Source organism: Chrysemys picta, chromosome 15, assembly GCF_011386835.1.
Source record: "Chrysemys picta bellii isolate R12L10 chromosome 15, ASM1138683v2, whole genome shotgun sequence".
NCBI lineage: Eukaryota > Metazoa > Chordata > Testudines > Emydidae > Chrysemys > Chrysemys picta.
Window position 1 is genome coordinate 15,319,280 of NC_088805.1, and position 22,229 is coordinate 15,341,508.

Here is a 22,229-nt window from a genome sequence, read left to right on the forward strand (position 1 = left end):
CAAATCTCTCTGCAGAGCACACATTGTGTTAGGGAATCACTGGGTGATAGTGGGCTACGTGAGCGCGTAATGCAACCCCCGGGGCTCTGCAGACAGCCCTGCTTGTGCTGGGATCCTGGCAGCTCCCAATAGACCAGCAGGGCTAGGCTGGGTCAATGCTCAGGTGGGCACTACCCCTGCAGAGAGCAGTCTGCTCTGTGAGTTCGTATTGAGTCACCCTCTGCCCGCGCATGGGGCAGATTCCGGCTCCCTGCTGCTCCCTGAGCATTCGTCATTCTTCAACAAGCCTCATTGGAGTCAATGGGCTATTGGCTGAACAGTTCAGCACTCAGAGGTGTAAGTGGCCAAATCTGGCCCAGAGCGTGAGGGGCACCACACTGCTGCAGGCTGGTCCCTGGGACAGGCTGTAACCAGAGCTCCTGGCTACGTCTGGTCAGTAGAGACACAAACCCCTCTTTGGTAAAGTGGCCTTTAATATCTTGCCAACAGCAACCTGGGTGACAGCTCTATACCCATCCAACCTGCCCTTCCAGCAGGTTCAGTTGTACAGGGAAATTTGCCTGAAATAAACCATTGCTGTTGGCCACTGTGTGATAGCTCCTGTGTTTCAACTCATGTCCAGTTTGACCAGCTATGTAGGTGTGTAAAGTGCTTTGGGAGCCTTCAGATTCAAGATATTACATTTGAAAAGCATCATTGTTTAGAACTAAATCAGAACATTCCTGATGATCTGGATTCTCTGGCTGCACAACACTGGGGCCCTCAGTACGTCTTGTGTATTGCACAGTTTGGGCTTTGATGGGCTGGAGCAGACAGTTTGAGTCCCATTAAAACCCCAAAATAGTTCTGGGGGTCTGTGGATAAGTTTCATGTTGCATGTGAGACTGGATAGTCTGAGAGGCACCCTGGAGTCTGTCCCACCCTTCCCAGACAGCAGCATGCACCCTGTGTACAGCTGGGAACTCGCTTCACAGAGAGCATTTATCATGCACTTCCGCCTCCTCCAGAAACGAATAAGGGGGAAGGGGAGCTGGGGGAGGCTGCCCTATGGATGAGTTTTAAAGAAGGATGGTTTTTTAAATAAATATTTTTAACATTCCCACACCTATTTGCCCTACCATCCCAACACCCTCTCTCACACACACACACACACACACGTACGTCTGTACTGGGGGGGGGGGGGGTAAAGATTTCCAGACGATGATTTGTGACGCACCAAGAGTGTGCAGAGCACAGAGGGGACAATGGCTTTCCGACGTTTTCAGGTCCTTACACTGCAAGAAGGAGAGTGAAAGGATCGGGGGCGGGGGGGAAGCGAGCACGTGCCATAAAGATTTGGCTGCCAGAACCTATTGGTGTGCGCTGACTTTTAACACTATTTCATTGACAAAAAGGCTCTGGAAAGAGGTGAACTTCCTTTGCTCAGTGTTTATTAATTGGGCCTGTTCCCTTGCCCATGTGAACTGCAATAGACTGACGAATGGACTGAAAACCTGTATGAAGTATTTAGGGTATTTTCAAAAGTGACTCACTCCATTACAAGTTAAGGTCAACTGAAAGTCAATAGGAATCAGGAGCCTAAGGGCCAGATTTAAAAGGTATTGAAATGAATGGGCGTTTGGCAGCTAGGTGCTTCTCAAAATCCCGCCAACTGCCTGTCTGTACATATAGGTGCTTAAATACCATTAACGCTCCGGCCCCAAGTGTTTATGTCACTTCTGACAATGGGACTTGGACACTTTTGCTAGCGGCTCAGGCCTCCCCTCCACTTCCCAGGGAATTCTCGCAGGGTCTGAGCCTGAACCACTGAAGTCACAGGAGCTTCCCCACCATCTTCAGTAAGTGCCGGTTAATGTGTGAATCACAGCACATGATCCTCCTTGGCTTCAACTGCGGCCCATTGATGAGGAAATGAGGCTGGTACCATTCACTCCCCTGGCCGTGCTGAGCTGACACCCACCAGGCACTAAGGTGGGGTTGTATTTACAGTCAGAGGGAGGGTCCAGTGCCCTGGTTTAATTCAGAAGAAACCAGCTGAGCATGGACACAGCTCACAGCCTAGATGTTTACTGGCCCTGCCCTTGGTGAGAGGGGCACCTCATGCCCACACTCTGCTGGGCAGCAGGCCCCAGAGCTGCTCTCCTAAGGTGAGGGGCAGGGAATAGCCCAGCAATGGTGTGAGTCTCATGGCAGCTCTGTCCAGGGAAACGGCGCAGGGATTTACTGCTGAGAACAGCTGGGAAATAGAGAGCAAATGGCTGGTGTTGATGGCACTGAGTTAATTTCTAAAGGCAACTGGGGGCTCCCATGAGGAAAGTGCTGATCTCTGCTGCATATTGGACATGGGCTGAGCAGACTTGCTCTCTATTGATACCTGCATTGCCTTGTATTGGTACCAACAGGGTCTGGAGCATTTTCCAGCATATGCCAGCTGAACGATGGACGTGGCTTTTACAAGCACCAAAGGTTTTGAGCATCTTGCTTGGCTCCTGGCTTCCAGTAATGCCTGCACCTGACCCACTGCTGGGATCAGACAGAGCGTGGAGTGATCGGTTTAATGGCACATGGATCTTGAGTCATTCCTCTGGCACGTCCAATGTGGAGACATCACCAGCCCACTGCATGGCTCAGCTGAGAGCGAACACAGGACATCATGAGGCAGCTTCTTGCAGAAGGGCTGTGCCCAGTGACTCAGAGTGACCCCCTGGCCCCATGGACTGTCTGAAGATCCTGATCAGGTAAGTTAGGACAATGTGGGAGGGGATGTCTTAGCTTCTCACAGACAGGTGCAGAGAGGCTGCACTATTCAGAGAGTAGACGAGGACAGCACGTGGTTTGGATCACATCCGATCCACCTGCGTGCAGCCCCTGGCACGTCTGATCTGTCTCTTTGCTGACACTAATTGGTGAGTCACCGGGACATGCTGTACATTAATTATGTCTAGAAAGATGCTGGTGCTCCCAGAGGTGTGGGCTTACGGACACATGGTTTCTAAGCATGGTTATCATATCCATAACATACCCCACAGAATCCATTCAATACTGCCAACTAATGCACCTCATTCTTTCCCTGATGTAATTCCACTGAAGTGACTACAATGGCACCAGTGATGAATTTGGTCCAGTATTGGCCTGTCATGGCCAAATGGCAGTGGAAGGACCCACACGCAGTCCAGTTGTGTACATGCCCTCCAGCACCCACAACCGTTCTCCACGGGCTCCAGCCACAGCCGCACAGGCACACAGGCAGACCCACAGCTTGTGCAGGAGTTGGGGGAGCGCTGTAGTGGGGGAACCCAGCGCGGTAGCAGAGCACAGAGCTCCTTTGCTTCTCTCTCAGTACTTTTATGCCTTCAACCACTGTAGTACCTGAGAATCTCTGACACACGATAGAATTTATCCTTATACCACCCTGTGAGGCAGGGAAGTGCTGCCCCCATTTTACAGATGGGGAAGTGAGGCACAGAGATGACATGACTTGCCCAAGGATACAAAATCAGTGGCAGAGCCACGACATGAACCACGCTCACCTGACTCCCACATCAGTGCCTCAACTACAAGACCATTTTCCGCGCTCTTATGTGGGCTGTGTGCCTGGAACCAGGATTTGGCCTTATTGTGAGTTCTCCAAAGGAATATCCCATTGCTTCACATCCCAGTGGATCTTCATTCCTCCGACTGTACGATGAGTTTCTCCAGAAAGGATAAACCTGCACTCCCATGGGGTGCCAGTGGAAATTGCCCTGCGCCTCTTTTTCCCTACGCGGGCAGAGGTGGCGACCTCTCCCTGCCATCGACTGGGACTGGTTTTTGTACAGCCCTGTGTCACTGTGGTGGGTCTTCGGTGGAGGAACCCAGCTGACCGTCCTTGGTAAGTCACTGAATTACTTACAAACTTTCCTTCTCCTGGCTGTATTGTACATTTTCCATGATTTTTTCCTGATTTCTTTGTCTTCATGCTGGGCTCGGGACTTCTCTCACTTTATATATGGACCTTCACACAGTGTTGGGAATAACATTCAGTCTCTCTGAATAGTCATAGCAGGTGTACACGGCACATTTTGGGTTTTCTTTTCTTTTCCTAATGAAGAGAAGTTTGAATTTGCCCATGAAACCTATTGAGATTCTGCCACTGGGTCCCCACTTACGATGACCTAGTGTTAGCCCCGTAAGGAAAAGATTTTCCCTCTTTTTCTTTTAAGGTATGAACTATTTCTCAGTAGCACCGGGTGTTAGTCAGTGTATGAAAGAAACCCAGGGCCAGCTTCTCAGGTGCTGCACACTGCCCTGGCTCCATTGTCCGCAATAGAGCTCCACCAAAACTCACCCCAGGCGCCTACAGACAGGTGTCCAATCCCAGGAAATCTAATGTTCTATTAAAGTCATTGGTCCCTGGTGATTTAAAATCTGATTTGTCAGGGGCCGTTGGGAGGAAATGCTTAGCAATGAGAGCTGGGCAGAAAATAATGTTTTATTCTGTGAATAATTTCAGGAAAAGCAAAACAAAAAAATCATTTTTATCTCAAGGGGTCCAAAATTCAAACAAGCATTTTCAGCTGAAAACCAAAAATGCTTCAGTTATTGACAGGTTTTGGCTTAAGATTTCCACTATTTCCATTTTGGGATTTTTAACCCCCCCCCCAAATTTCTTTTCTTTCTGAGAAAAGCAGAAACTTGCCACAAAAATTTTCATTCACTTGAAAACCAACTTTCCACTGAAAATAGTTTTGACGGGTCATTTTCCACCAGCCCCATTTGTAGCATTGCTCAGGTAGAGGTGGGCAAGTGAAATAGAAGGCAGCTCCTCACATGGTGTAAATCCATGTAGCTTCCTTGCCAGCAATGGGCTGCACTGATTTACACGTTCACTGAGTGAGTCTGATTGCACTGACTGACTTTCTCCTGACCCGGAGGAGCCGTTCCATTGTACCTTGGACGACTGTAGCTACCACTGGAGTTCAGTTTAGAAATGCAACCCAACCCCACCCAAAACCTTTGAAATATGCAAGATCTTATTTAAGCAGAGTGGGGTTGGAGCAGGCTGCAGGGGAAGAGGGCTTTAAAGAGGTTGCACTAATTGTGTCCCTCAAGCGTGGAGCACACTAAGGAGGTTGCTGACCAATCTGAAAGACTGGATTGCTTCCTAGAGGCTGGATTCTGTGTCTGCCAAGCTCAGAGCTCAGTGATCAGGATGGTGGCTGGATCAGCCAGCTTCAGTTACAGCCAGCCTTGGGGACCTGATGGACCTGGCTTAGCCAGGGCTCAGTAAGTCAGGGCAATATTAGCTCAAAGACCATTGTTGGCTGCTTTGACCTATATAAAGTGTGAAATAATTAAGGCCCAGACTGCGATAGCCCTACTCATGCCAAATAGCACATGGCTTTTCATACAGTCCCACTAATGAAATGGGATCGACCGCCTGTGGAGTAAGGTGCAACCTGGCATGAGGACGGGCATCCCAATCTGGCCCCTGCAACAAGGCTTGTTCATAAATGTTACCAAGGATTTAAAATTTCCCTGAACTTTTGTGCCCTTCCTAAGCAGGTCGTGCCTTCAATGTCGCCCTGCAGTTACACAGCACAGCACCAGGCTAGGGCCCAGGGGAATCTACTCTGCACCCACCATGAAATCAACCCTCATTGTGGTATTTTGCAAGGTCCCTTTTCCTCTTGTCTCGAACCCCAATCTAGCAAAGTGCTCAGACGCACACTGGATCGGGCCCTGTAGCAGGGATTGGTCCCATAAACGAGTCTGTACTTTACAGCTGCTGAAAACGTTTCAGCAACAAGCTTGCTTGGTAACTAGACTATTCAGCAACAGGAACAGGCAACCTGGGTGTGGTAGGAGGTTGTTTGTCACCCAGGTGTTAATCAGAAGATCTGACTCTTAGCAGGGAGACCTACAGACCCAGATAGACAATGATAATTCAACAATGGGTTTATTGACCCACTTGGCAGAATAGAGAATTTATCCCTGCTATGGAATTCCATAGGATGGTTCAAAAACAAACTCTCTCTCTCTCTAAACTGTACAGAATTTTATACTACTTTCTATAAAAAAAACTATTTAATGCATGTAGCTCTTCTTCTTATCCTTTGATCCTACTGGTTTTTTGTAATTATCTGTTACAGCATTTTTTTCATTTGAAAAATGGGGGTTACCCCCAGATTCCTCTGTGCCTCTAGTGAAACAGCCCCCAAGGCCTGAACAGACAAATTAAACTCTAAGCTTAGACCCTAAGAAATATCCCCAAAATAATAAATAGAACGTAGTCCTAGGAAGATACTTATCTGCCGTTTTTATATTTCTAAGATGGGCACAAGGCCGAATGACCTAGAGCTTTTCTTTGTGAATGGCTCTCGCCATCTCATTCGCAGATAGTCTGTTCTTGAGGAGGGAGAGAGAGAGAGAGTTTTCTCCATGGAAATATCTTCCGAGTTAATTCAATGAGTAGCCCCTTCCTCTGCACTAAATGGCACCGTTTGAGAAGGAAAGTGCTACTCAATGTGATGAAGGGGATTAAAATCTGGCACTTAATATGGAGGAATGCTGTGCGAACTGCCTAGGTTGCTAGATGTTTAGAATTCGTATTTCCCTTTATCTGAGGAACAATGAATGAAAAGGTGAGCTTGGAAACAATACTGAGAATACTTGGCACTTCTCCAGCATCTTCCACCAAGTGTCTCACAGCGCTTTAGAAATATGTAAAAACACATAAACCTTGAGAAAAAGCCTGCGTGCGGGGAGTTCAGTGATGTGACTCCCTTTCATAGGCAGAGAGGTAAGTGACTTCATCAGGTTCACAGAGGAAGCCTGTGGCCGAACTAGGAATGGACCCCAAGTGTCCAGATTCCCAGTCCTGTGCCTTAACCAGGAGAACATCTCAGATAATTACCCTGCCACGGCGCTTGTGAGAGGTTGGATTTCTTACACTGTAGAGATCTGGAATTTCTTACGTTCTGCACTGTTAGTCTCTGGTTTGGGGTTTTCTAACACTGAGTTTCCATGTCTTATAGGTCAGCCAAAGGCATCTCCTACAGTGCACCTCTTCCCTCCATCCTCGGAAGAGATAAAAACAAAGAGCAAAGCCACACTGGTGTGTCTGCTGGGCAGCTTTTACCCAGGGTCAGTCCAAGTCACCTGGAAAGCTGATGGCCAGCAGATCTCCACTGGAGTGGAGACGACCAAGCCATCCAAACAGAGTGACAACAAGTACATGGCCAGCAGTTACCTGTCTCTGGATGCATCAAAGTGGAAGACCCATGAGACCTACACCTGTGAGGTGACACACGATGGGAAGAACATCGCGAAGTCCCTGAAGAGCTCAGAGTGTTCTTAACACTCTGACCCCCAGACGGCTTGGCTGATTCCCGTGTCAAGTCTGTAGGGGGTTCCCCAAGGGAGCCAGGATCTGTCTGTAGCATTCTCATAATGCTGATTTCCAGCAAATGTGCTTCCTGTTTTAGGTGGGGGATTTTATCAATCCATATGACACCTGTCTTTATTCCCACGTCCCCACTGCTCTCACCCCCCTGCATTCCCTGGAAATGTCCTTCCTGCTTTACTCTCTGATGCAGCCTTGTTATGATATTAATAAAATCTGAAAAAATTGACTATTACTGTGACTGTGAAGAGTTTAACTTCTTCTGTCCCTTTTACACCTCATGTATTAATTGCAATATTCACCTTCTCTTCCAATAAAATAAATGTACCTTTTATCAGCTAATACGGTTTTCTTTTTAATCTGGGTCAATGCTCAGCTGGGTCACTAGCCCTGCAGAGAACAGTCTGCTCTGTGAGTTAGTATTGAGTCAACCTCTGCCCGCGCATGGGGCAGATTCCGGTACCTTCTTCTCCCTGAGCATTAGTCACTCTTTAACAAGCCTCACTGGAGTCAATGGGTATTGGCTGAACAGCTCAAAACTCAGGGGAATAAGTGGCCAAATCTGGCCCATAGTGGGAGAGGCACTACAGTGCTGATGGCAGTTACCTGGGATAAGCTGTAAACAGAGCTCCTGGCCACTTCTGGTCAGTAGAGACCCAAACCCCTATTTGGAAGAGTGGCCTTTAATATCCTGCAAACACCACCTTAGGTGATAGCTCTCAACCCACCCAACCGGCCCTCCCACCAGCTTCAGCTGTACATGGAAATCTGCCTGCATTAAACTAACGCCGCTGGCCACTGTGTGACACCTATTGTGTTTCAGCCAAAGGGGAAGGCAGTGACCCTTATGTCAGTTTGACCAGCTGTGTACAAGGGGGAAGTGCTTTGGGAGCCTTCAGATTCAAGATGCTTTTCAAGTGAAAGCAGAACATTACTGGTCATCCGGATTCTATGGTATCACTCAAGCCTGTGTTACTTCTGGGGTGCTGCACGATTTGGGCCTTGACAGGACAGAGCAGATAGTCTATGTCCCATTAAAAACCGATGAGTTGTGCTGGGGGATCAGGTTCATGTGAGAGTGGATACTCTGAGGGGCGCTCTGGGGTCTGTCCGACCCTTCTGAGACAGCAGCATACACAGTGTGTACAGCTGCGAATTTGCATCACAGAGAGCGTTTATCATGGACCCCCTGAGCTGTGCTGGGCCAGCCAGCCAAAGGAGACCCATAAACACTGGTTCTCGTATAGCCATGGGGCCAGGGAGGTAAAGGGATTCATTTGTATCACATGTGTCACATATATGTCAGATCGCACCGTGCTACCACCACTCACAATATGGGTTACATGGATGGATGGCCAGTCATGCACTGCCATCTCCTACAGAAGGGAGTAAGGGGAAAGGGGAGCAGAGGGAGGATGAACTATGGAAAAGTTTTCAACAATGAGGGTTTTTTTAAGCTTCACACTAAGCATTTTTAACATCCCCAGACCTACTGTCCTGCCATCCCAACACACTCACAGGACTGTACTTTTGGGGACTAAGATTTCCAGATGATGATTTGTGGAGCACCAAGCGTGGGCAGAGCACAGAGGGGACAATGGCTCTCAGAAGTTTTCAGGAGCTTACAATGCTAGGATGAGAGTGAAGGGATCAGACAGAGCGTGTGTGGTTGGGTGGGTGGGGGGCGGAGTGAGCATATGCCATAAAGATTTGGCTGCCAGAACCTATTGGTGTGCGCTGACTTTTAACACTATTTCATTGACAAAAAGGCTCTGGAAAGAGATGAACTTCCTTTGCTCAGTGTTTATTAATTGGGCCTGTTCCCTTGCACATGTGAACTGCAATAGACTGATGAATGGACTGAAAAACTGCGTGAAGTATTTAGGGTATCTTCAAAAATGACTCACTCCATTAAAAGTCCAAGTTCAACTGAAAGTCAATAGAACTTAGGAGCCTAAGGGCCAGATTTAAAAGGCATTGAAATGAATGGGCGTTTGGCAGCTAGGTGCTTCTCAAAATCCCACAAGGCGCCTATGTGTACATTTAGACGCTTAAACACCATTAACACTCCAGGCCTAAGTGCTTAAGTCACTTCTGAGAATGGGACTTGGGCCCATTTGCTAGCGGCTCAGGCCTGCCCTCCACTTCCCAGGGAATTCTCGCAGGGTCTGAGCCTGAACCACTGAAGTCACAGGAGCTTCTCCACCAACTGCCAGATCAATTGTTAAACACAGCACAAGAACCTTGGCTTCAACTATGGCCCATTAATGAGGAAATGAGGCTGGTACCATTCACTCCCCTGGCCGTGCTGAGCTGACACACACCAGGCACTAAGGGGAGTTTGTATTTACAGTCAGAGGGAGGGTCCAGTGCCCTGGTTTAATTCAGAAGAAACCAGTTGAGCATGGACACAGCTCACTGCCTAGATGTTTACTGGCCCTGCCCTTGGTGAGAGGGGCACCTCACGCCCACACTCTGCTGGGCAGCAGGCCCCAGAGCTGCTCTCCTAAGGTGAGGGGCAGGGAATAGCCCAGCAATGGTGTGAGTCTCATGGCAGCTCAGTCCAGGGAAACAGCGCAGGGATTTACTTCTGAGAACAGCTGGGAAATACAGAGCAAATGGCTGACGTTGGTGGCACTGTGTTAATTTCCCTTCAGGAAAGTGCTGATCTCTGCTGCATACTGGATATTGGTACCAACATTGCTTGTATTGGTACTAACAGGGTCCCAGCAGAGGATGGTGGTGATCGGTTTCAGGGCACATGGATCTTGAGCATTCTTTACTTGTTCCTCGGACATGTCCAGCGTGGAGACTTCACCAGCCCCCGGCATCCTTCAGCCAAAAGTGAACACAGGACGTGCTGTGCCCAATAGCTCAGAGCGACCCCTGGCCCTATGGACTATCTGGAGATCCTGATCAGGTAAGGCAGGACCATGTGTCATGGGATGTGGTAGCTTCTCACTGACAGGTGCAGGGAAGGCTGCACTACCCAGATGAGAGACGAGGACAGCACGTGGTGTTGGTTTCCTATCCACACACATGCAGCCCCAGAATGGCAGATCTGTTTCTTTGCTGACACTTGTTGGTGTGGTGTTAGGAGAGTTTTTACACTATGTCTTTAGAGATGCCATTGCTCCCAGAGGTGTTGGGTACAGCCACGTGCTTTGGAAACAGGAGTATCGCCCACATGAGATACACGATTGGATACATTAAATACTGGCAGCAAATGGGCCTAATTCTTCTCTGCTAAAATTCCCACAAGTCACTATAATTGCACTAGGGTTGAACGTGGCTCAGCGTGTTCACTATCAGCATCCCAAAGAAATCTGCCAGCCCCTCCCTCCTGGGGACCTATGAGGGGCAGCTGGGAGTGGAAGGACCAACAGCTTAGCAGCTCCAATTCAACACTCTCTGTGTCCCCTCCACCACCCACAATGGTGCTAGACGGAGCTCCACGGGAGCCATCCACAGCAGCACACACAGGCAATGCTGGAGGTACGTGCAGTTCCACAGACCGTGGGTGTGTTGGGGGAGCACAGGGACAGTGGAACCCAGTGCAGTAGCAGCTGCCTAGCACACAGTTCCTTTGTGTCTATCTAGGCAGGTTTATGGCCTGTATCACTGTTGTACCTGAGCATCTCACAGCCATAAAGGAATTTATCCTTACAGCACCCCTGTGAAATAGGGAAGTACTATCCCCATTTTACAGATGGGGAATTGAGGCACAGAGATTATGTGACTTGCCCAAGGCACAAAGTCAGTCTGTGGCATAGCCAGGACTTGAACCCCGGTCTCCTGACTCCCACTCCAGTGCCTTAATGACAAGACGACCTTCTGCTCTCTTATGTGGTGGGCATGCATGGACCAGGATCTGGCCCCATATGAGCTTTCCCAGGAATACTCCATTGCTTCACCTCCCAATGGATCTTCATTCAATCAATTGTACTATGAGCTTCCGCAGAAACGATGAACATTCGCTCTCATGGAGAGCCAGGCAGAAGTTGTTCCATGGCCATTTTCTCCACACGTGCAGTGGTGGTGACCTCTCCCTGCCATTGAACATGACTGGTTTTTGTACAGCCATGTGTCACTGTGGTATGTCTTCGGTGGAGGAACCCAGCTGACCGTCCTTGGTAAGTCACTGAATTACTCACCTGCTTTCCTTCTCAATGCCAATACTTTCATTTTTCCATGATTTTTTCCTCCTTTTCTGCCTTTGATCCAGGCTTGGGTCTCCTCTTTCTGTACACTCAGACCTTCATATGGTGTTGAGAACAATGTTTAACCCATCCATACTCAGAACAGGGTGTAGATGTCCCATGCTAGATTTTTTTATCTTTTCCCAATGAACAGGTTTCTGAATTTGCCCATGAAACCTACCCAGGTTCTCTTGTCAGGTCCCAATTTTTAAATAACTGGTGTTAGCATCTTAAAAGAAAATATTTTCTACCTTGTTTTTTGTTTTAATGGACTAGACATTTCTTAGTTATTCGCACTGGGTTTTTCCCAATATGTGAAAGAAACCAAGGGCCAGATTCTCAGCCAGGTAGAACAACATAGTCCCTTTGTTTTCAATAGATCTCCACCAAAACTCACCCAAACCTCCTTAAAATAGATGCACAATCCCTTGAAATCTAATGTGAGATAAAAATAATTTGTCCTTTGTGATTTGAAATCTGATCTTCCGGAATAGTTTGAAGACTATTCATTTCGGTAGGAGTTAGTCACTAAATGGGTTTCATTTTCTGGAAAATTTCAACAAAAATGAAAAATGTTCTTTTTGTCAAAATTCTTAGCAGAAAATAGACTTGGCAAAAAAAATCAAAAATAAAACATTTTAACCAAATAATTACTGAAAACGGGGGAAAAAAACATATCTGCAGAAACCTTTTGGTTCTGAGGTTTTGCATTTCCAACAAGAAATGTTTTGATATCAGACACTTTCTGCAAAGATGTCCATTGAGATAAAAACCCAATTTTTAACTGACAAGAGATTGAATGGGTAATTTTTGACCAGCCCAATTTGTAGAATTGCTTATTTAGAGCGAGTTAAGAGTTTGATTTAATCTTAAAAATATCAGAACACTGATTTATCCTTACACAGAGTGAGTGTAATTTCACTGACTGACTTACTCCTGACCCGGAGGATCGGTTCCATTGTACATTGGATGACTGTAGCTATTGTGGATTTCAGTTTAGAAATACCACTCAACTGATTTTCTGCAGGTGCTGAGGGACACCCAACACCTTTGAAATATGGAGGACTACAGATAAATGGGGTGGGATTGGAGCAGACTGTGCTGGGAGAGGGCTTGGAAGAGGCTGCACTAATTGCCTCTCTCAAGCCTGGAGCACACTAACGAGGTTGCTGGCCAGTCTGGAAAGGCTGGATGGCTTCCTAGAAGCTGCACTCTCCGGCTGCCAGCAGGCTTTACTTAGGCTTTGTCTACACTGCCAATTGAACGACAAAACTTTTTGGCTTTCATGGCTGCCTTTTACTAGGGGGTTTAAAATTCTCCAAACTTTTCTGTCCATTCTTAAGCCAGGAGGTCCTAATTGTCTCCATATCTCCATGCAGTAACATAGCACCACATCGTACGTGGGCACAGAGGACTCTACTCTGTACTCACCCTGACATCAACCAATACTGTGATATTTTGCAATGTCTCTTTTGCTCATCTTGGACCCTGATCCAGCAAGGCACTTAGACACATACTGGCTCGAGTCCTTTGGCTGGGACTGGTCCCATATAGGAGTCTGTACATTACGAGCTTCTGAAAAAGATTTAGCAACAAACTAACTTGTTAACTAGGCTGTTCAGCAGCTGGCATATCACAGGAAAAGTTAGGAGGTTATTTCCCATTGAGGTCTTATTCAAAGGTGCAGTGCCTTAGTAGAAAGGCCTGCAGAATGTGAGACAATGATAACTGCTTAATAGGATTATTGACCCAACTTGCAGAATTTAATCTATAGAGACTTTCTTCCTGCTATAGAACACCATAGGATAGTTTAAAAAAAAAAAGTCTCTCACTTAGAACTCCATCGAATTTTATGGTACTTTATATGAAACACTCTAAAATGTGTCTAGATCCCCTTTCCCATCCTTTGGATTATTTTGGTTGCTTTGTTATTCTACTTTATAGCTTTGTTCCATAAGGAAAAATGTGGGTTACCCTGGATTTCTCTCTGGGCACTGAAGTGGCTTCTGATCAGGGCCGTTTCCAGGCACCAGCCCAGCAAGCAGGTGCTTGGGGCGGCCAAGGGGAAAGGGCGGCCCGTCGGGCTCTTCGGTGACACTTCGGGAGCGGGTCCCTCTCCGAGGGAAGGACCTGCCGCCGAATTGCCGCCAAAGAAGAAAGCGGCACAGTGGAGCTGCCGATCGAGATCGCGGCTTTTTTTTTTTTTTTTTTTTCCCCCTACTTGGGGCGGCAAAAACCCTGGAGCCGGCCTTGCTTCTGATGCCCTAACCACACACAAACCACAAACTCTACGTGAAGCTTAGCCCCTAAGAAATAACACAAACAAATACCAGAACCTAGTCCAAAATCCTTAGAAAGCTGCTTTTAGATTTCTAAAATGCAGCATAATGCAGAATCAGCTGCAGCATTTCTTTGTGACTGGTTCTTGCTAGAAGTCCAGTGCATACAGATCGCAATGCAATTCTCTGCTCACTTTCACACCGACTGATTTTTTCCTTTAGCACCAACACTGTACCCCTTGCAGGCCCCAAGTTGTTATTTGAAGTCAGTAGGAGATATCTGTGCAGGAGGAATATGGGATCAAGCCTTCAATGATTCAAGGGACAAAAAGGATGAGTAAAGTGATATTATTCCCTTTTACAGGCATAGGGAGAGTTACTAACTAGGCCAGGTTCACTAAGGAAGCCTGTGACAAACTGAGGATTGGGTTCCAAATGTCCTGATTCCCAGTCCTGGGCCTTAACCAGAAGAACATCTTACATCCCAGATAATTACCCTGCCCATACGCATATGAGAGGTTGGATTTGTTACACTGCAGAGATCTGGAATTTCTTACGTTCTGCACTGGCAGTCTCTGGATTTGGGTTTTCTAACATTGAATCTCCTTGTCTTATAGGTCAGCCAAAGGCATCTCCTACAGTGCACCTCTTCCCTCCATCCTCAGAAGAGATAAAAACAAAGAGCAAAGCCACACTGGTGTGTCTGCTGGGCAGCTTTTACCCAGGGGCAGTCCAAGTCACCTGGAAAGCTGATGGCCAGCAGATCTCCACTGGAGTGGAGACGACCAAACCCTCCAAACAGAGTGACAACAAGTACATGGCTAGCAGTTACCTGTCTCTGGATGCATCAAAGTGGAAGACCCATGAGACCTACACCTGTGAGGTGACACACGATGGGAAGAACTTTGAGAAGTCCCTGAAGAGCTCAGAGTGTTCTTAACAGGGGGCGCCGCTGGTTCCCGTGTCAGTCTTTAGGGGGTTCCCCAAGGGAGCCAGGATCTGCCTGTAGTATTCCCATAATGCTGATTTCCAGCAAAACTCCTTTCTGTTTAAGGTGGGGGATTTTACCAATCCATATGACACCTGTCTTTATTCCCATGTCCCCACTGCTCTCACCTCCCTGCATTTCCTGGAAATGTCCTTCCTGCTTTAGTCTCTGATGCAGCCTTGTTATGATATTAATAAAATCAGAAAAATTTGACTATCACTGTGACTGTGAAGAGTTTAACTTCTTCTGTCCCTTTTACATCTTGTGTATTAATTGCAATATTCACCTTCTCTTCCAATAAAATCAATTTACCTTTTATCAGCTAATATGGTTTTCTTTTTAGTAAGGATCTGGTTGGCTTTGGGGTTTCAGACAAGCTAATGAGAAGGGATGTGTAATATCATGGAGATCAGGGGAAGAGGAGAGATGTCACAGAGGGATCATTACCCAAGCTGTGATTGTTCTCCCCCAAGACTATATTGAGTGAACCTCTGCCCTCGCATGGGGCAGATTCCGGCTCCTTTCTTCTCATTGAGCATTACTCATTCTTCAAGAAGCCTCATTGGAGTCAATGGGGTATTTGCAGAACAGCTCAGCATTCACGGGAATAAGTGTCCAAATCTGGCCCATAGAGGGAGGGGCATAACACTACTGCAGGCTGTTCTGTGGGATAGGCTGCAAACAGAGTTCCTGCCTTCGTCTGGTCAGTAGGGACACAAAAGACCTCATTGGAAGAGTTGCATTTGGCAGGATATTAAATACCAACTTGGGTGACAGCTCCCTACACACACCACCTGCCCTCCCAGCAGCTTCAGCTGTACGTGGAAATCTGCCTGAATTAAACTAGTGCTGCTGCCCACTGTGTGACAGCTGCTGTGATTCAGCCAGAGGGGAAGGCAGTGACTTTATTAGGGTGACCAGATGTCCCGATTTTATAGGGACAGTCCCGATTTTTGGGTCTTTTTCTTATATAGGCTCCTATTACCCCCCACCCCTGTCCTGATTTTTCACACTTGCTGTCTGGTCACCCTAGACTTTATGTGCAGTTTGACCAGCTGTATAAATGGCTAAAATGCTTTGGGAGCCTTCAGATTCAAGGTGCTTTTCAAGTGAAATCAGAACATTACTGACAATGTGGATTCTCTGCAATCAATCAGGCCTGTATTACTTCTGGGGTACTGCACAATTTGGGCCTTGACAGGCCAGAGGAGACAATTTGTGTCCAATCAGGACCATGTGAGACTAGATACTCTGAGGGGAGCTCTGGGGTCTGTCCCACCCTTCCCAGACAGCAGCATGCAACGTGTGTACAGCTAGGAATTTGCATCATGGAGAGCGTTTATCATGACCCCCTGAGCTTGCTGGGCCAGGCAGTCAAAGGAGATATTTGAACACTGATTCTCCTACAGTTTTGGGGCCAGGGAGGTAAAGGGGTACATTTGTATCACATAAGCCAGGTATTTGTCAGATCCCACTGAGCTGCTATCACTCACAATATGAGTGACATGGATGGATGGCCAGTCATGAACTGCCACCTCCTACAGAAGGGGTTAGGTGGAAAGGGGAGCAGGAGGCTGCAATATGGATGAGTTTGAAAGAATGAGGGGTCTCTTAAACTTCACAAAGTATTTTTAGCGTCCCCAGACCTACTCTCCCGCCATCCCCCCTACACACGTCTTTACATGGGGGGGATAAGAATCCCAGGTTATGATTCGTGGAGCACCAAGAGTGTGCAGAACACAGAGGGGACAATGGCTCTCCTAAGTTTTCAGGAGCTCACACAGAGCGTGTGTGAGAGGGAGAGCGAGCATGTGCCATAGATTTGGTTACTAGAACCCAGAGCATGCGCTGATTTTAACATTTTGCTCAATGTTTATTAATTGAGCCTGTTGCCTTGCACATGTGAACTCAATAGACTGATGACTGGACTGAAAAACTGCATGAAGTATTTAGGGTATTTTCAAAAGTGACTCACTCCATTAAAAGTTAAGTTCAACTGAAAGTCAATAGGAATCAGGAGCCTAAGGGCCAGATTTAAAAGCCATTGAAATGAATGAGCGTTTGGCAGCTAGGTGCTTTTAAAAATCCTGTTAGGTGCCTTCCTGTACATATAGGTGCTTAAATACCTTTAACACTCCAACCCCAAGTGTTTATGTCACTTCTGACAATGGGACTTGGACACTTTTGCTAGCGGCTCAGGCCTCCCCTCCACTTCCCAGGGAATTCTCGCAGGGTCTGAGCCCGAACCACTGAAGTCACAGGAGCTTCCCCACCAACTTCAGTAAGTGCCGGTTAATGTGTGAATCACAGCACATGATCCTCCTTGGCTTCAACTGCGGCCCATTAATGAGGAAATGGGGCTGGTACCATTCAGTCCCCTGGCCATGCTGAGCTGACACACACCAGGCACTAAGGGGAGGTTGTATTTACAGTCAGAGGGAGGGTCCAGTGCCCTGGTTTAATTCAGAAGAAACCAGCTGAGTATGGACACAGCTCACAGCCTAGATGTTTACTGGCCCTGCCCTTGGTGAGAGGGGCACCACATGCCCACACTCTGCTGGGCAGCAGGCCCCAGAGCTGCTCTCCTAAGGTGAGGGGCAGGGAATAGCCCAGCAATGGTGTGTGTCGCATGGCAGCTCTGTCCAGGGAAACAGCGCAGGGATTTACTGCTGAGAACAGCTGGGAAATACAGAGCAAATGGCTGTCGTTGGTGGCACAGAGTTAATTTCTAAAGGCAACTGGGGGCTCCCACAAGGAAAGTGCTGATCTCTGCTGCATATTGGACATGGGCTGAGCAGACTTGCTCTCTATTGATACCAGCATTGCCTTGTATTGGTACCAACAGGGTCTGGAGCATTTTCCAGCATATGCCAGCTGAACGATGGTCATGGCTTTTACAAGCACCAAAGGTTCTGAGGCTCCTGGCTTCCAGTAATGCCTGCACCTGATCCACTGCTGGGATCAGACAGAACGTGGGGTGATTGGTTTCATGGCACATGGATCTTGAGTTATTCCTCTGACACGTCCAATGTGGAGACGTCACCAGCCCCCTGCATGGCTCAGCTGAGAGCGAACACAGGACGTCATGAGGCAGCTTCTTGCCGAAGGGCTGTTCCCAGTGACTCAGAGTGAGCCCCTTGCCCCATGGACTGTCTGAAGATCCTGATCAGGTAAGTTAGGACAATGTGAGAGGGGATGTCTTAGCTTCTCACAGACAGGTGCAGAGAGGCTGCACTATTCAGAGAGTAGACAAGGACAGCATGTGGTTTGGATCACATCTGATCCACCCGTGTGCAGCCCCTGGCACGTCTGATCCGTCTCTTCACTGACACTTATTGGTGGGTCACTGGGACATGCTGTACATTAATTATGTCTAGAAGGATGCTGGTGCTCCCAGAGGTGTGGGGTTACAGCCACATGGTTTCAAAGTATGGTTATCGTATCCATAACATACACCACTGAATCCATTCAATACTGACAGCTAATGCGCCACATTCATTCTGTGATGTAATTCCACTGAAGTCCCTACAATGGCACCAGTGATGAATTTTGCCCAGTATTGGCCTGTCATGGCCAAATGGCAGTGGAATGTCCCACACACAGTCCAGTTGAGTACATGCCCTCCAGCACCCACAACCGTTCTCCACGGGTGGGTTTTGGGGAGCTCTGTAGTGGTGGAACCCAGCGCGGTACTAGAGCACAGAGCTCCTTTGCTTCTCTCTAGGTACCTTTACACCCTCTATCACTGTAGTGCCTGAGCATCTCTAACACACTACAAAATTTATCTTTACACCACCCTGTGAAGAAGGGAAGTGCTGCCCCCAATTTACAGATGGGGAATGGAGGCAGAGAGATGACGTGACTTGCCCAAGGATACAAAGTCTGTGGCAGAGCCAGGACTTGAACCTCAGTCTCCTGACTCCCACTCCAATGCCTTAACAACACGACTGTCTTCTACTCTCTTATGTGGGCTGTATGCGGGGACCAGGATTTGGCCTTATTAGGAGTTGTCCCAAGGAATACTTCATTGCTTCACTTCCCCATGGATCTTCACTCTTCCAATTGCACGAGTTTCTCCTCAAAGGAGACACCTGCACTCCCCTGAGGAACAAGTGGAAATTCCCCCGCGCCTCTTTTTCCCCTCCCGGGCAGTGACGATGACCTCTCCCTACCATCAACTGGGACTGGTTTTTGTACAGCCCTGTGTCACTGTGGAGGGTCTTCGGTGGAGGAACCCAGCTGACCGTCCTTGGTAAGTCACTGAATTACTCACAAACTTTCCTTCTCCTGGCTGTATTGTACGTTTTCCATGATTTTTTCCTGGTTTCTTTGTCTTCATGCTGGGCTCGGGACTCCTCTCACTTTATATATGGACCTTCACACAGTGTTGGGAATAACATTTAGTCTCTCTGGATAGTCATAGCAGGTGTACACGGCCCATGTTGGGTTTTCTTTTCTTTTCCTAATGAAGAGAAGTTTGAATTTGCTCATGAAACCTATTGAGATTCTGCCACTGTGTCCCGAGTTACGATGACCTAGTGTTAGCCCCGTAAGGAAAAGATTTTCCCTCCTTTTCTTTTAAGGTATGAACTATTTCTCAGTAGCACCGGGTGTTAGTCAGTGTATGAAAGAAACCCAGGGCCAGCTTCTCAGGTGCTGCACACTGCCCTGGCTCCATTGTCCGCAATAGAGCTCCACCAAAACTCACCCCACGCGCCTACAGACAGGTGTCCAATCCCAGGAAATCTAGTGTCCTATAAAAATCATAGGTACCTGGTGATTTAAAATCTGATTTGCCGGGGGCCGTTGGAAGGAAATGCTTAGGAATCAGAGCTGGACAGAAAATACAGTTTTATTCTGTGAATAATTTCAGGAAAAGCAAAACAAAAAAATCATTTTTATCTGAAGGGGTCCAAAATTCAAACAAGCATTTTCAGCTGAAAACCAAAAATGCTTCAGTTATTGACAGTTTCTAGTGTAAGATTTCAATTTTTTTCATTTTGGCATTCTCAACAAAAAAACAAACCATTTTTTTTTGAGAAAAGCAGATCCTTCCCACAACAATTTTCATTCAGTTGAAAACCAATTTTCCACTGAAAATAGTTTTCGTGGGTCATTTTCAACCAGCCCTATTTGTAATATTGCTCAGTTAGAGCTAGACAAGTGACTAGACAAGTGACCGAATAGCACGTTGCTTTTCATACAGTCCCACTAATGAAATGGGATCTACTGCCTGTGGAGTAAGGTGCAACCAGGCATGAGGACGGGCATCCCAATCTGGCCCCGCGACAAGGCTGGTGCATAAGTGTTACTAAGAGTTTAAAAATTCCCCAAACTTTTGCGTCCCTTCCTAAGCAGGTCGTGCCTTCAATGTCTCCCTGTCTCTATGCAGTCACACAGCACAGCACCAGGCTGGGGCCCAGGGGAATTTACTCTGCACCCACCATGAAATCAACTCTCATTGTGGTACTTTGCAAGGTCCCTTTTCCTCTTGTCTTGAACCCCAATCCAGCAAAGTGTTCAGACGCACACTGGATCGGGCCCTGTAGCAGGGATTGGTCCCATAAATGAAAACATTTCAGCAACAAGCTTGCTTGGTAACTAGGCTGTTCAGCAACAGGAACAGGCAACCAGGGTGTGGTAGGAGCTTGTTTGTCACCCAGGTGTTAATCAGAAGATCTGACCCTTAGCACAGAGACCTACAGACCCAGATAGACAATGATAATTCAACAATGGGTTTAGAACAGAAAATTTATCCCTGCTATGGAATTCCATAGGATAGTTCAAAAACAAACTCTCTCTCTCTCTCTCTCTCTCTCTAAACTGTACAGAATTTTACAGTGCTTTCTATAAAACACTATTTAATGCATAGTGGTTTTTTGTAATTATCTGTTACAGCATTTTTTTCATTAAGAAAAATGGGGGTTACCCCAGGATTCCTCTGTGCCTCTAGTGAAACAGCCCCCAAGGCCCGAACAGACAAATTAAACTCTAAGCTAAGGCCTTAAGAAATATCCCCAAAATAAAAGACACAGCATAGTCCTAGGAAGATACTTATCTGCTGTTTTTATATTTCTAAGATGGGCAGAAGGCCGAGTGACCTGCAGTTTTTCTTTGTGAATGGCTCTCAGTATCTCATTCGCAGATTCTCTATCTCTCTCTTATTTCTCAAGAAGAGAGAGAGAGAGAGAGAGTGTTTTCACCTTGGAAATATCTTCAAAGTTAATTCAATGAGTAGCCCCTTCGTCTGCACTAAACGGCACATTTGAGAAGGAAAGTGCTACTCAATGTGATGAAGGGGATTAAAATCTGGCACTTAATATGGAGGAATACTGTGCAAACTGCCTAGGTTGCTAGCTGTTTAGAATTCGTATTTCCCTTTATCTGAGCAACAATGAATGAAAAGGTGAGCTTGGAAACAATACTGATAATACTTGGCACTTCTCCAGCATCTTCCACCAAGTGTCTCACAGCGCTTTAGAAATATGTAAAAACACATAAACCTTGAGAAAAAGTCTGCGTGCGGTGAGTTCAGTGATGTAATCCCCTTTCATAGGCAGAGAGGTAAGTGACTTCCTCACGTTCACAGAGGAAGCCTGTGGCCGAACTAGGAATGGACCCCAAGTGTCCAGATTCCCAGTCCTGTGCCTTAACCAGGAGAACATCTCAGATAATTACCCTGCCACAGTTCTTGTGAGAGATTAGATTTCTTACACTGTAGAAATCTGGAATTTCCTGTATTCTGCACTGCTAGTCTCTGGTTTGGGGTTTTCTAACACTGAGTTTCCTTGTCTTGTAGGTCAGCCAAAGGCATCTCCCACAGTGCACCTCTTCCCTCCATCCTCGGAAGAGATAAAAACAAAGAGCAAAGCCACACTGGTGTGTCTGCTGGGCAGCTTTTACCCAGGGTCAGTCCAAGTCACCTGGAAAGCTGATGGCCAGCAGATCTCCACTGGAGTGGAGACGACCAAGCCATCCAAACAGAGTGACAACAAGTACATGGCCAGCAGTTATCTGTCTCTGGATGCATCAAAGTGGAAGACCCATGAGACCTACACCTGCCAGGTGACACACGATGGGAAGAACATCGAGAAGTCCCTGAAGAGCTCAGAGTGTTCTTAACCCTCTGACCCCCAGAGGGCTTGGTCGGTTCCTGTGTCAGTCTATAGGGGGCTCCCCAAGGGAGCCAGGATCTGTCTGTAGCATTCCCATAATGCTGATTTCCAGTAAATCTGCTTCCTATTTTAGGTGGGGGGTTTTACCAATTCATGACACCTGTCTTTATTCCCATGTCCCCACTGCTCTCATCCCCCTGCATTCCCTGGAATTCTCCTTCCTGCTTTAATCTTTGATGCTGCCTTGTTATGATATTAATAAAA

The 22,229-nt window shown here is 47.2% G+C and overlaps 2 gene segments (V, D, J or C); both read left to right on the plus strand.

The window, feature by feature from the left end:
* The first annotated feature begins 14,373 nt into the window (after positions 1-14,373).
* On the plus strand, positions 14,374-14,802 carry LOC135975846 (immunoglobulin lambda constant 1-like). The segment is given in 2 exon segments: positions 14,374-14,380; positions 14,480-14,802. Coding segments are annotated over 2 exon segments (330 nt in total).
* Positions 14,803-17,994: 3,192 nt separating this feature from the next.
* LOC135975847 (immunoglobulin lambda constant 1-like) lies at positions 17,995-21,972 on the plus strand. The segment is given in 3 exon segments: positions 17,995-18,020; positions 21,407-21,414; positions 21,650-21,972. Coding segments are annotated over 3 exon segments (357 nt in total).
* Positions 21,973-22,229: the final 257 nt, after the last annotated feature.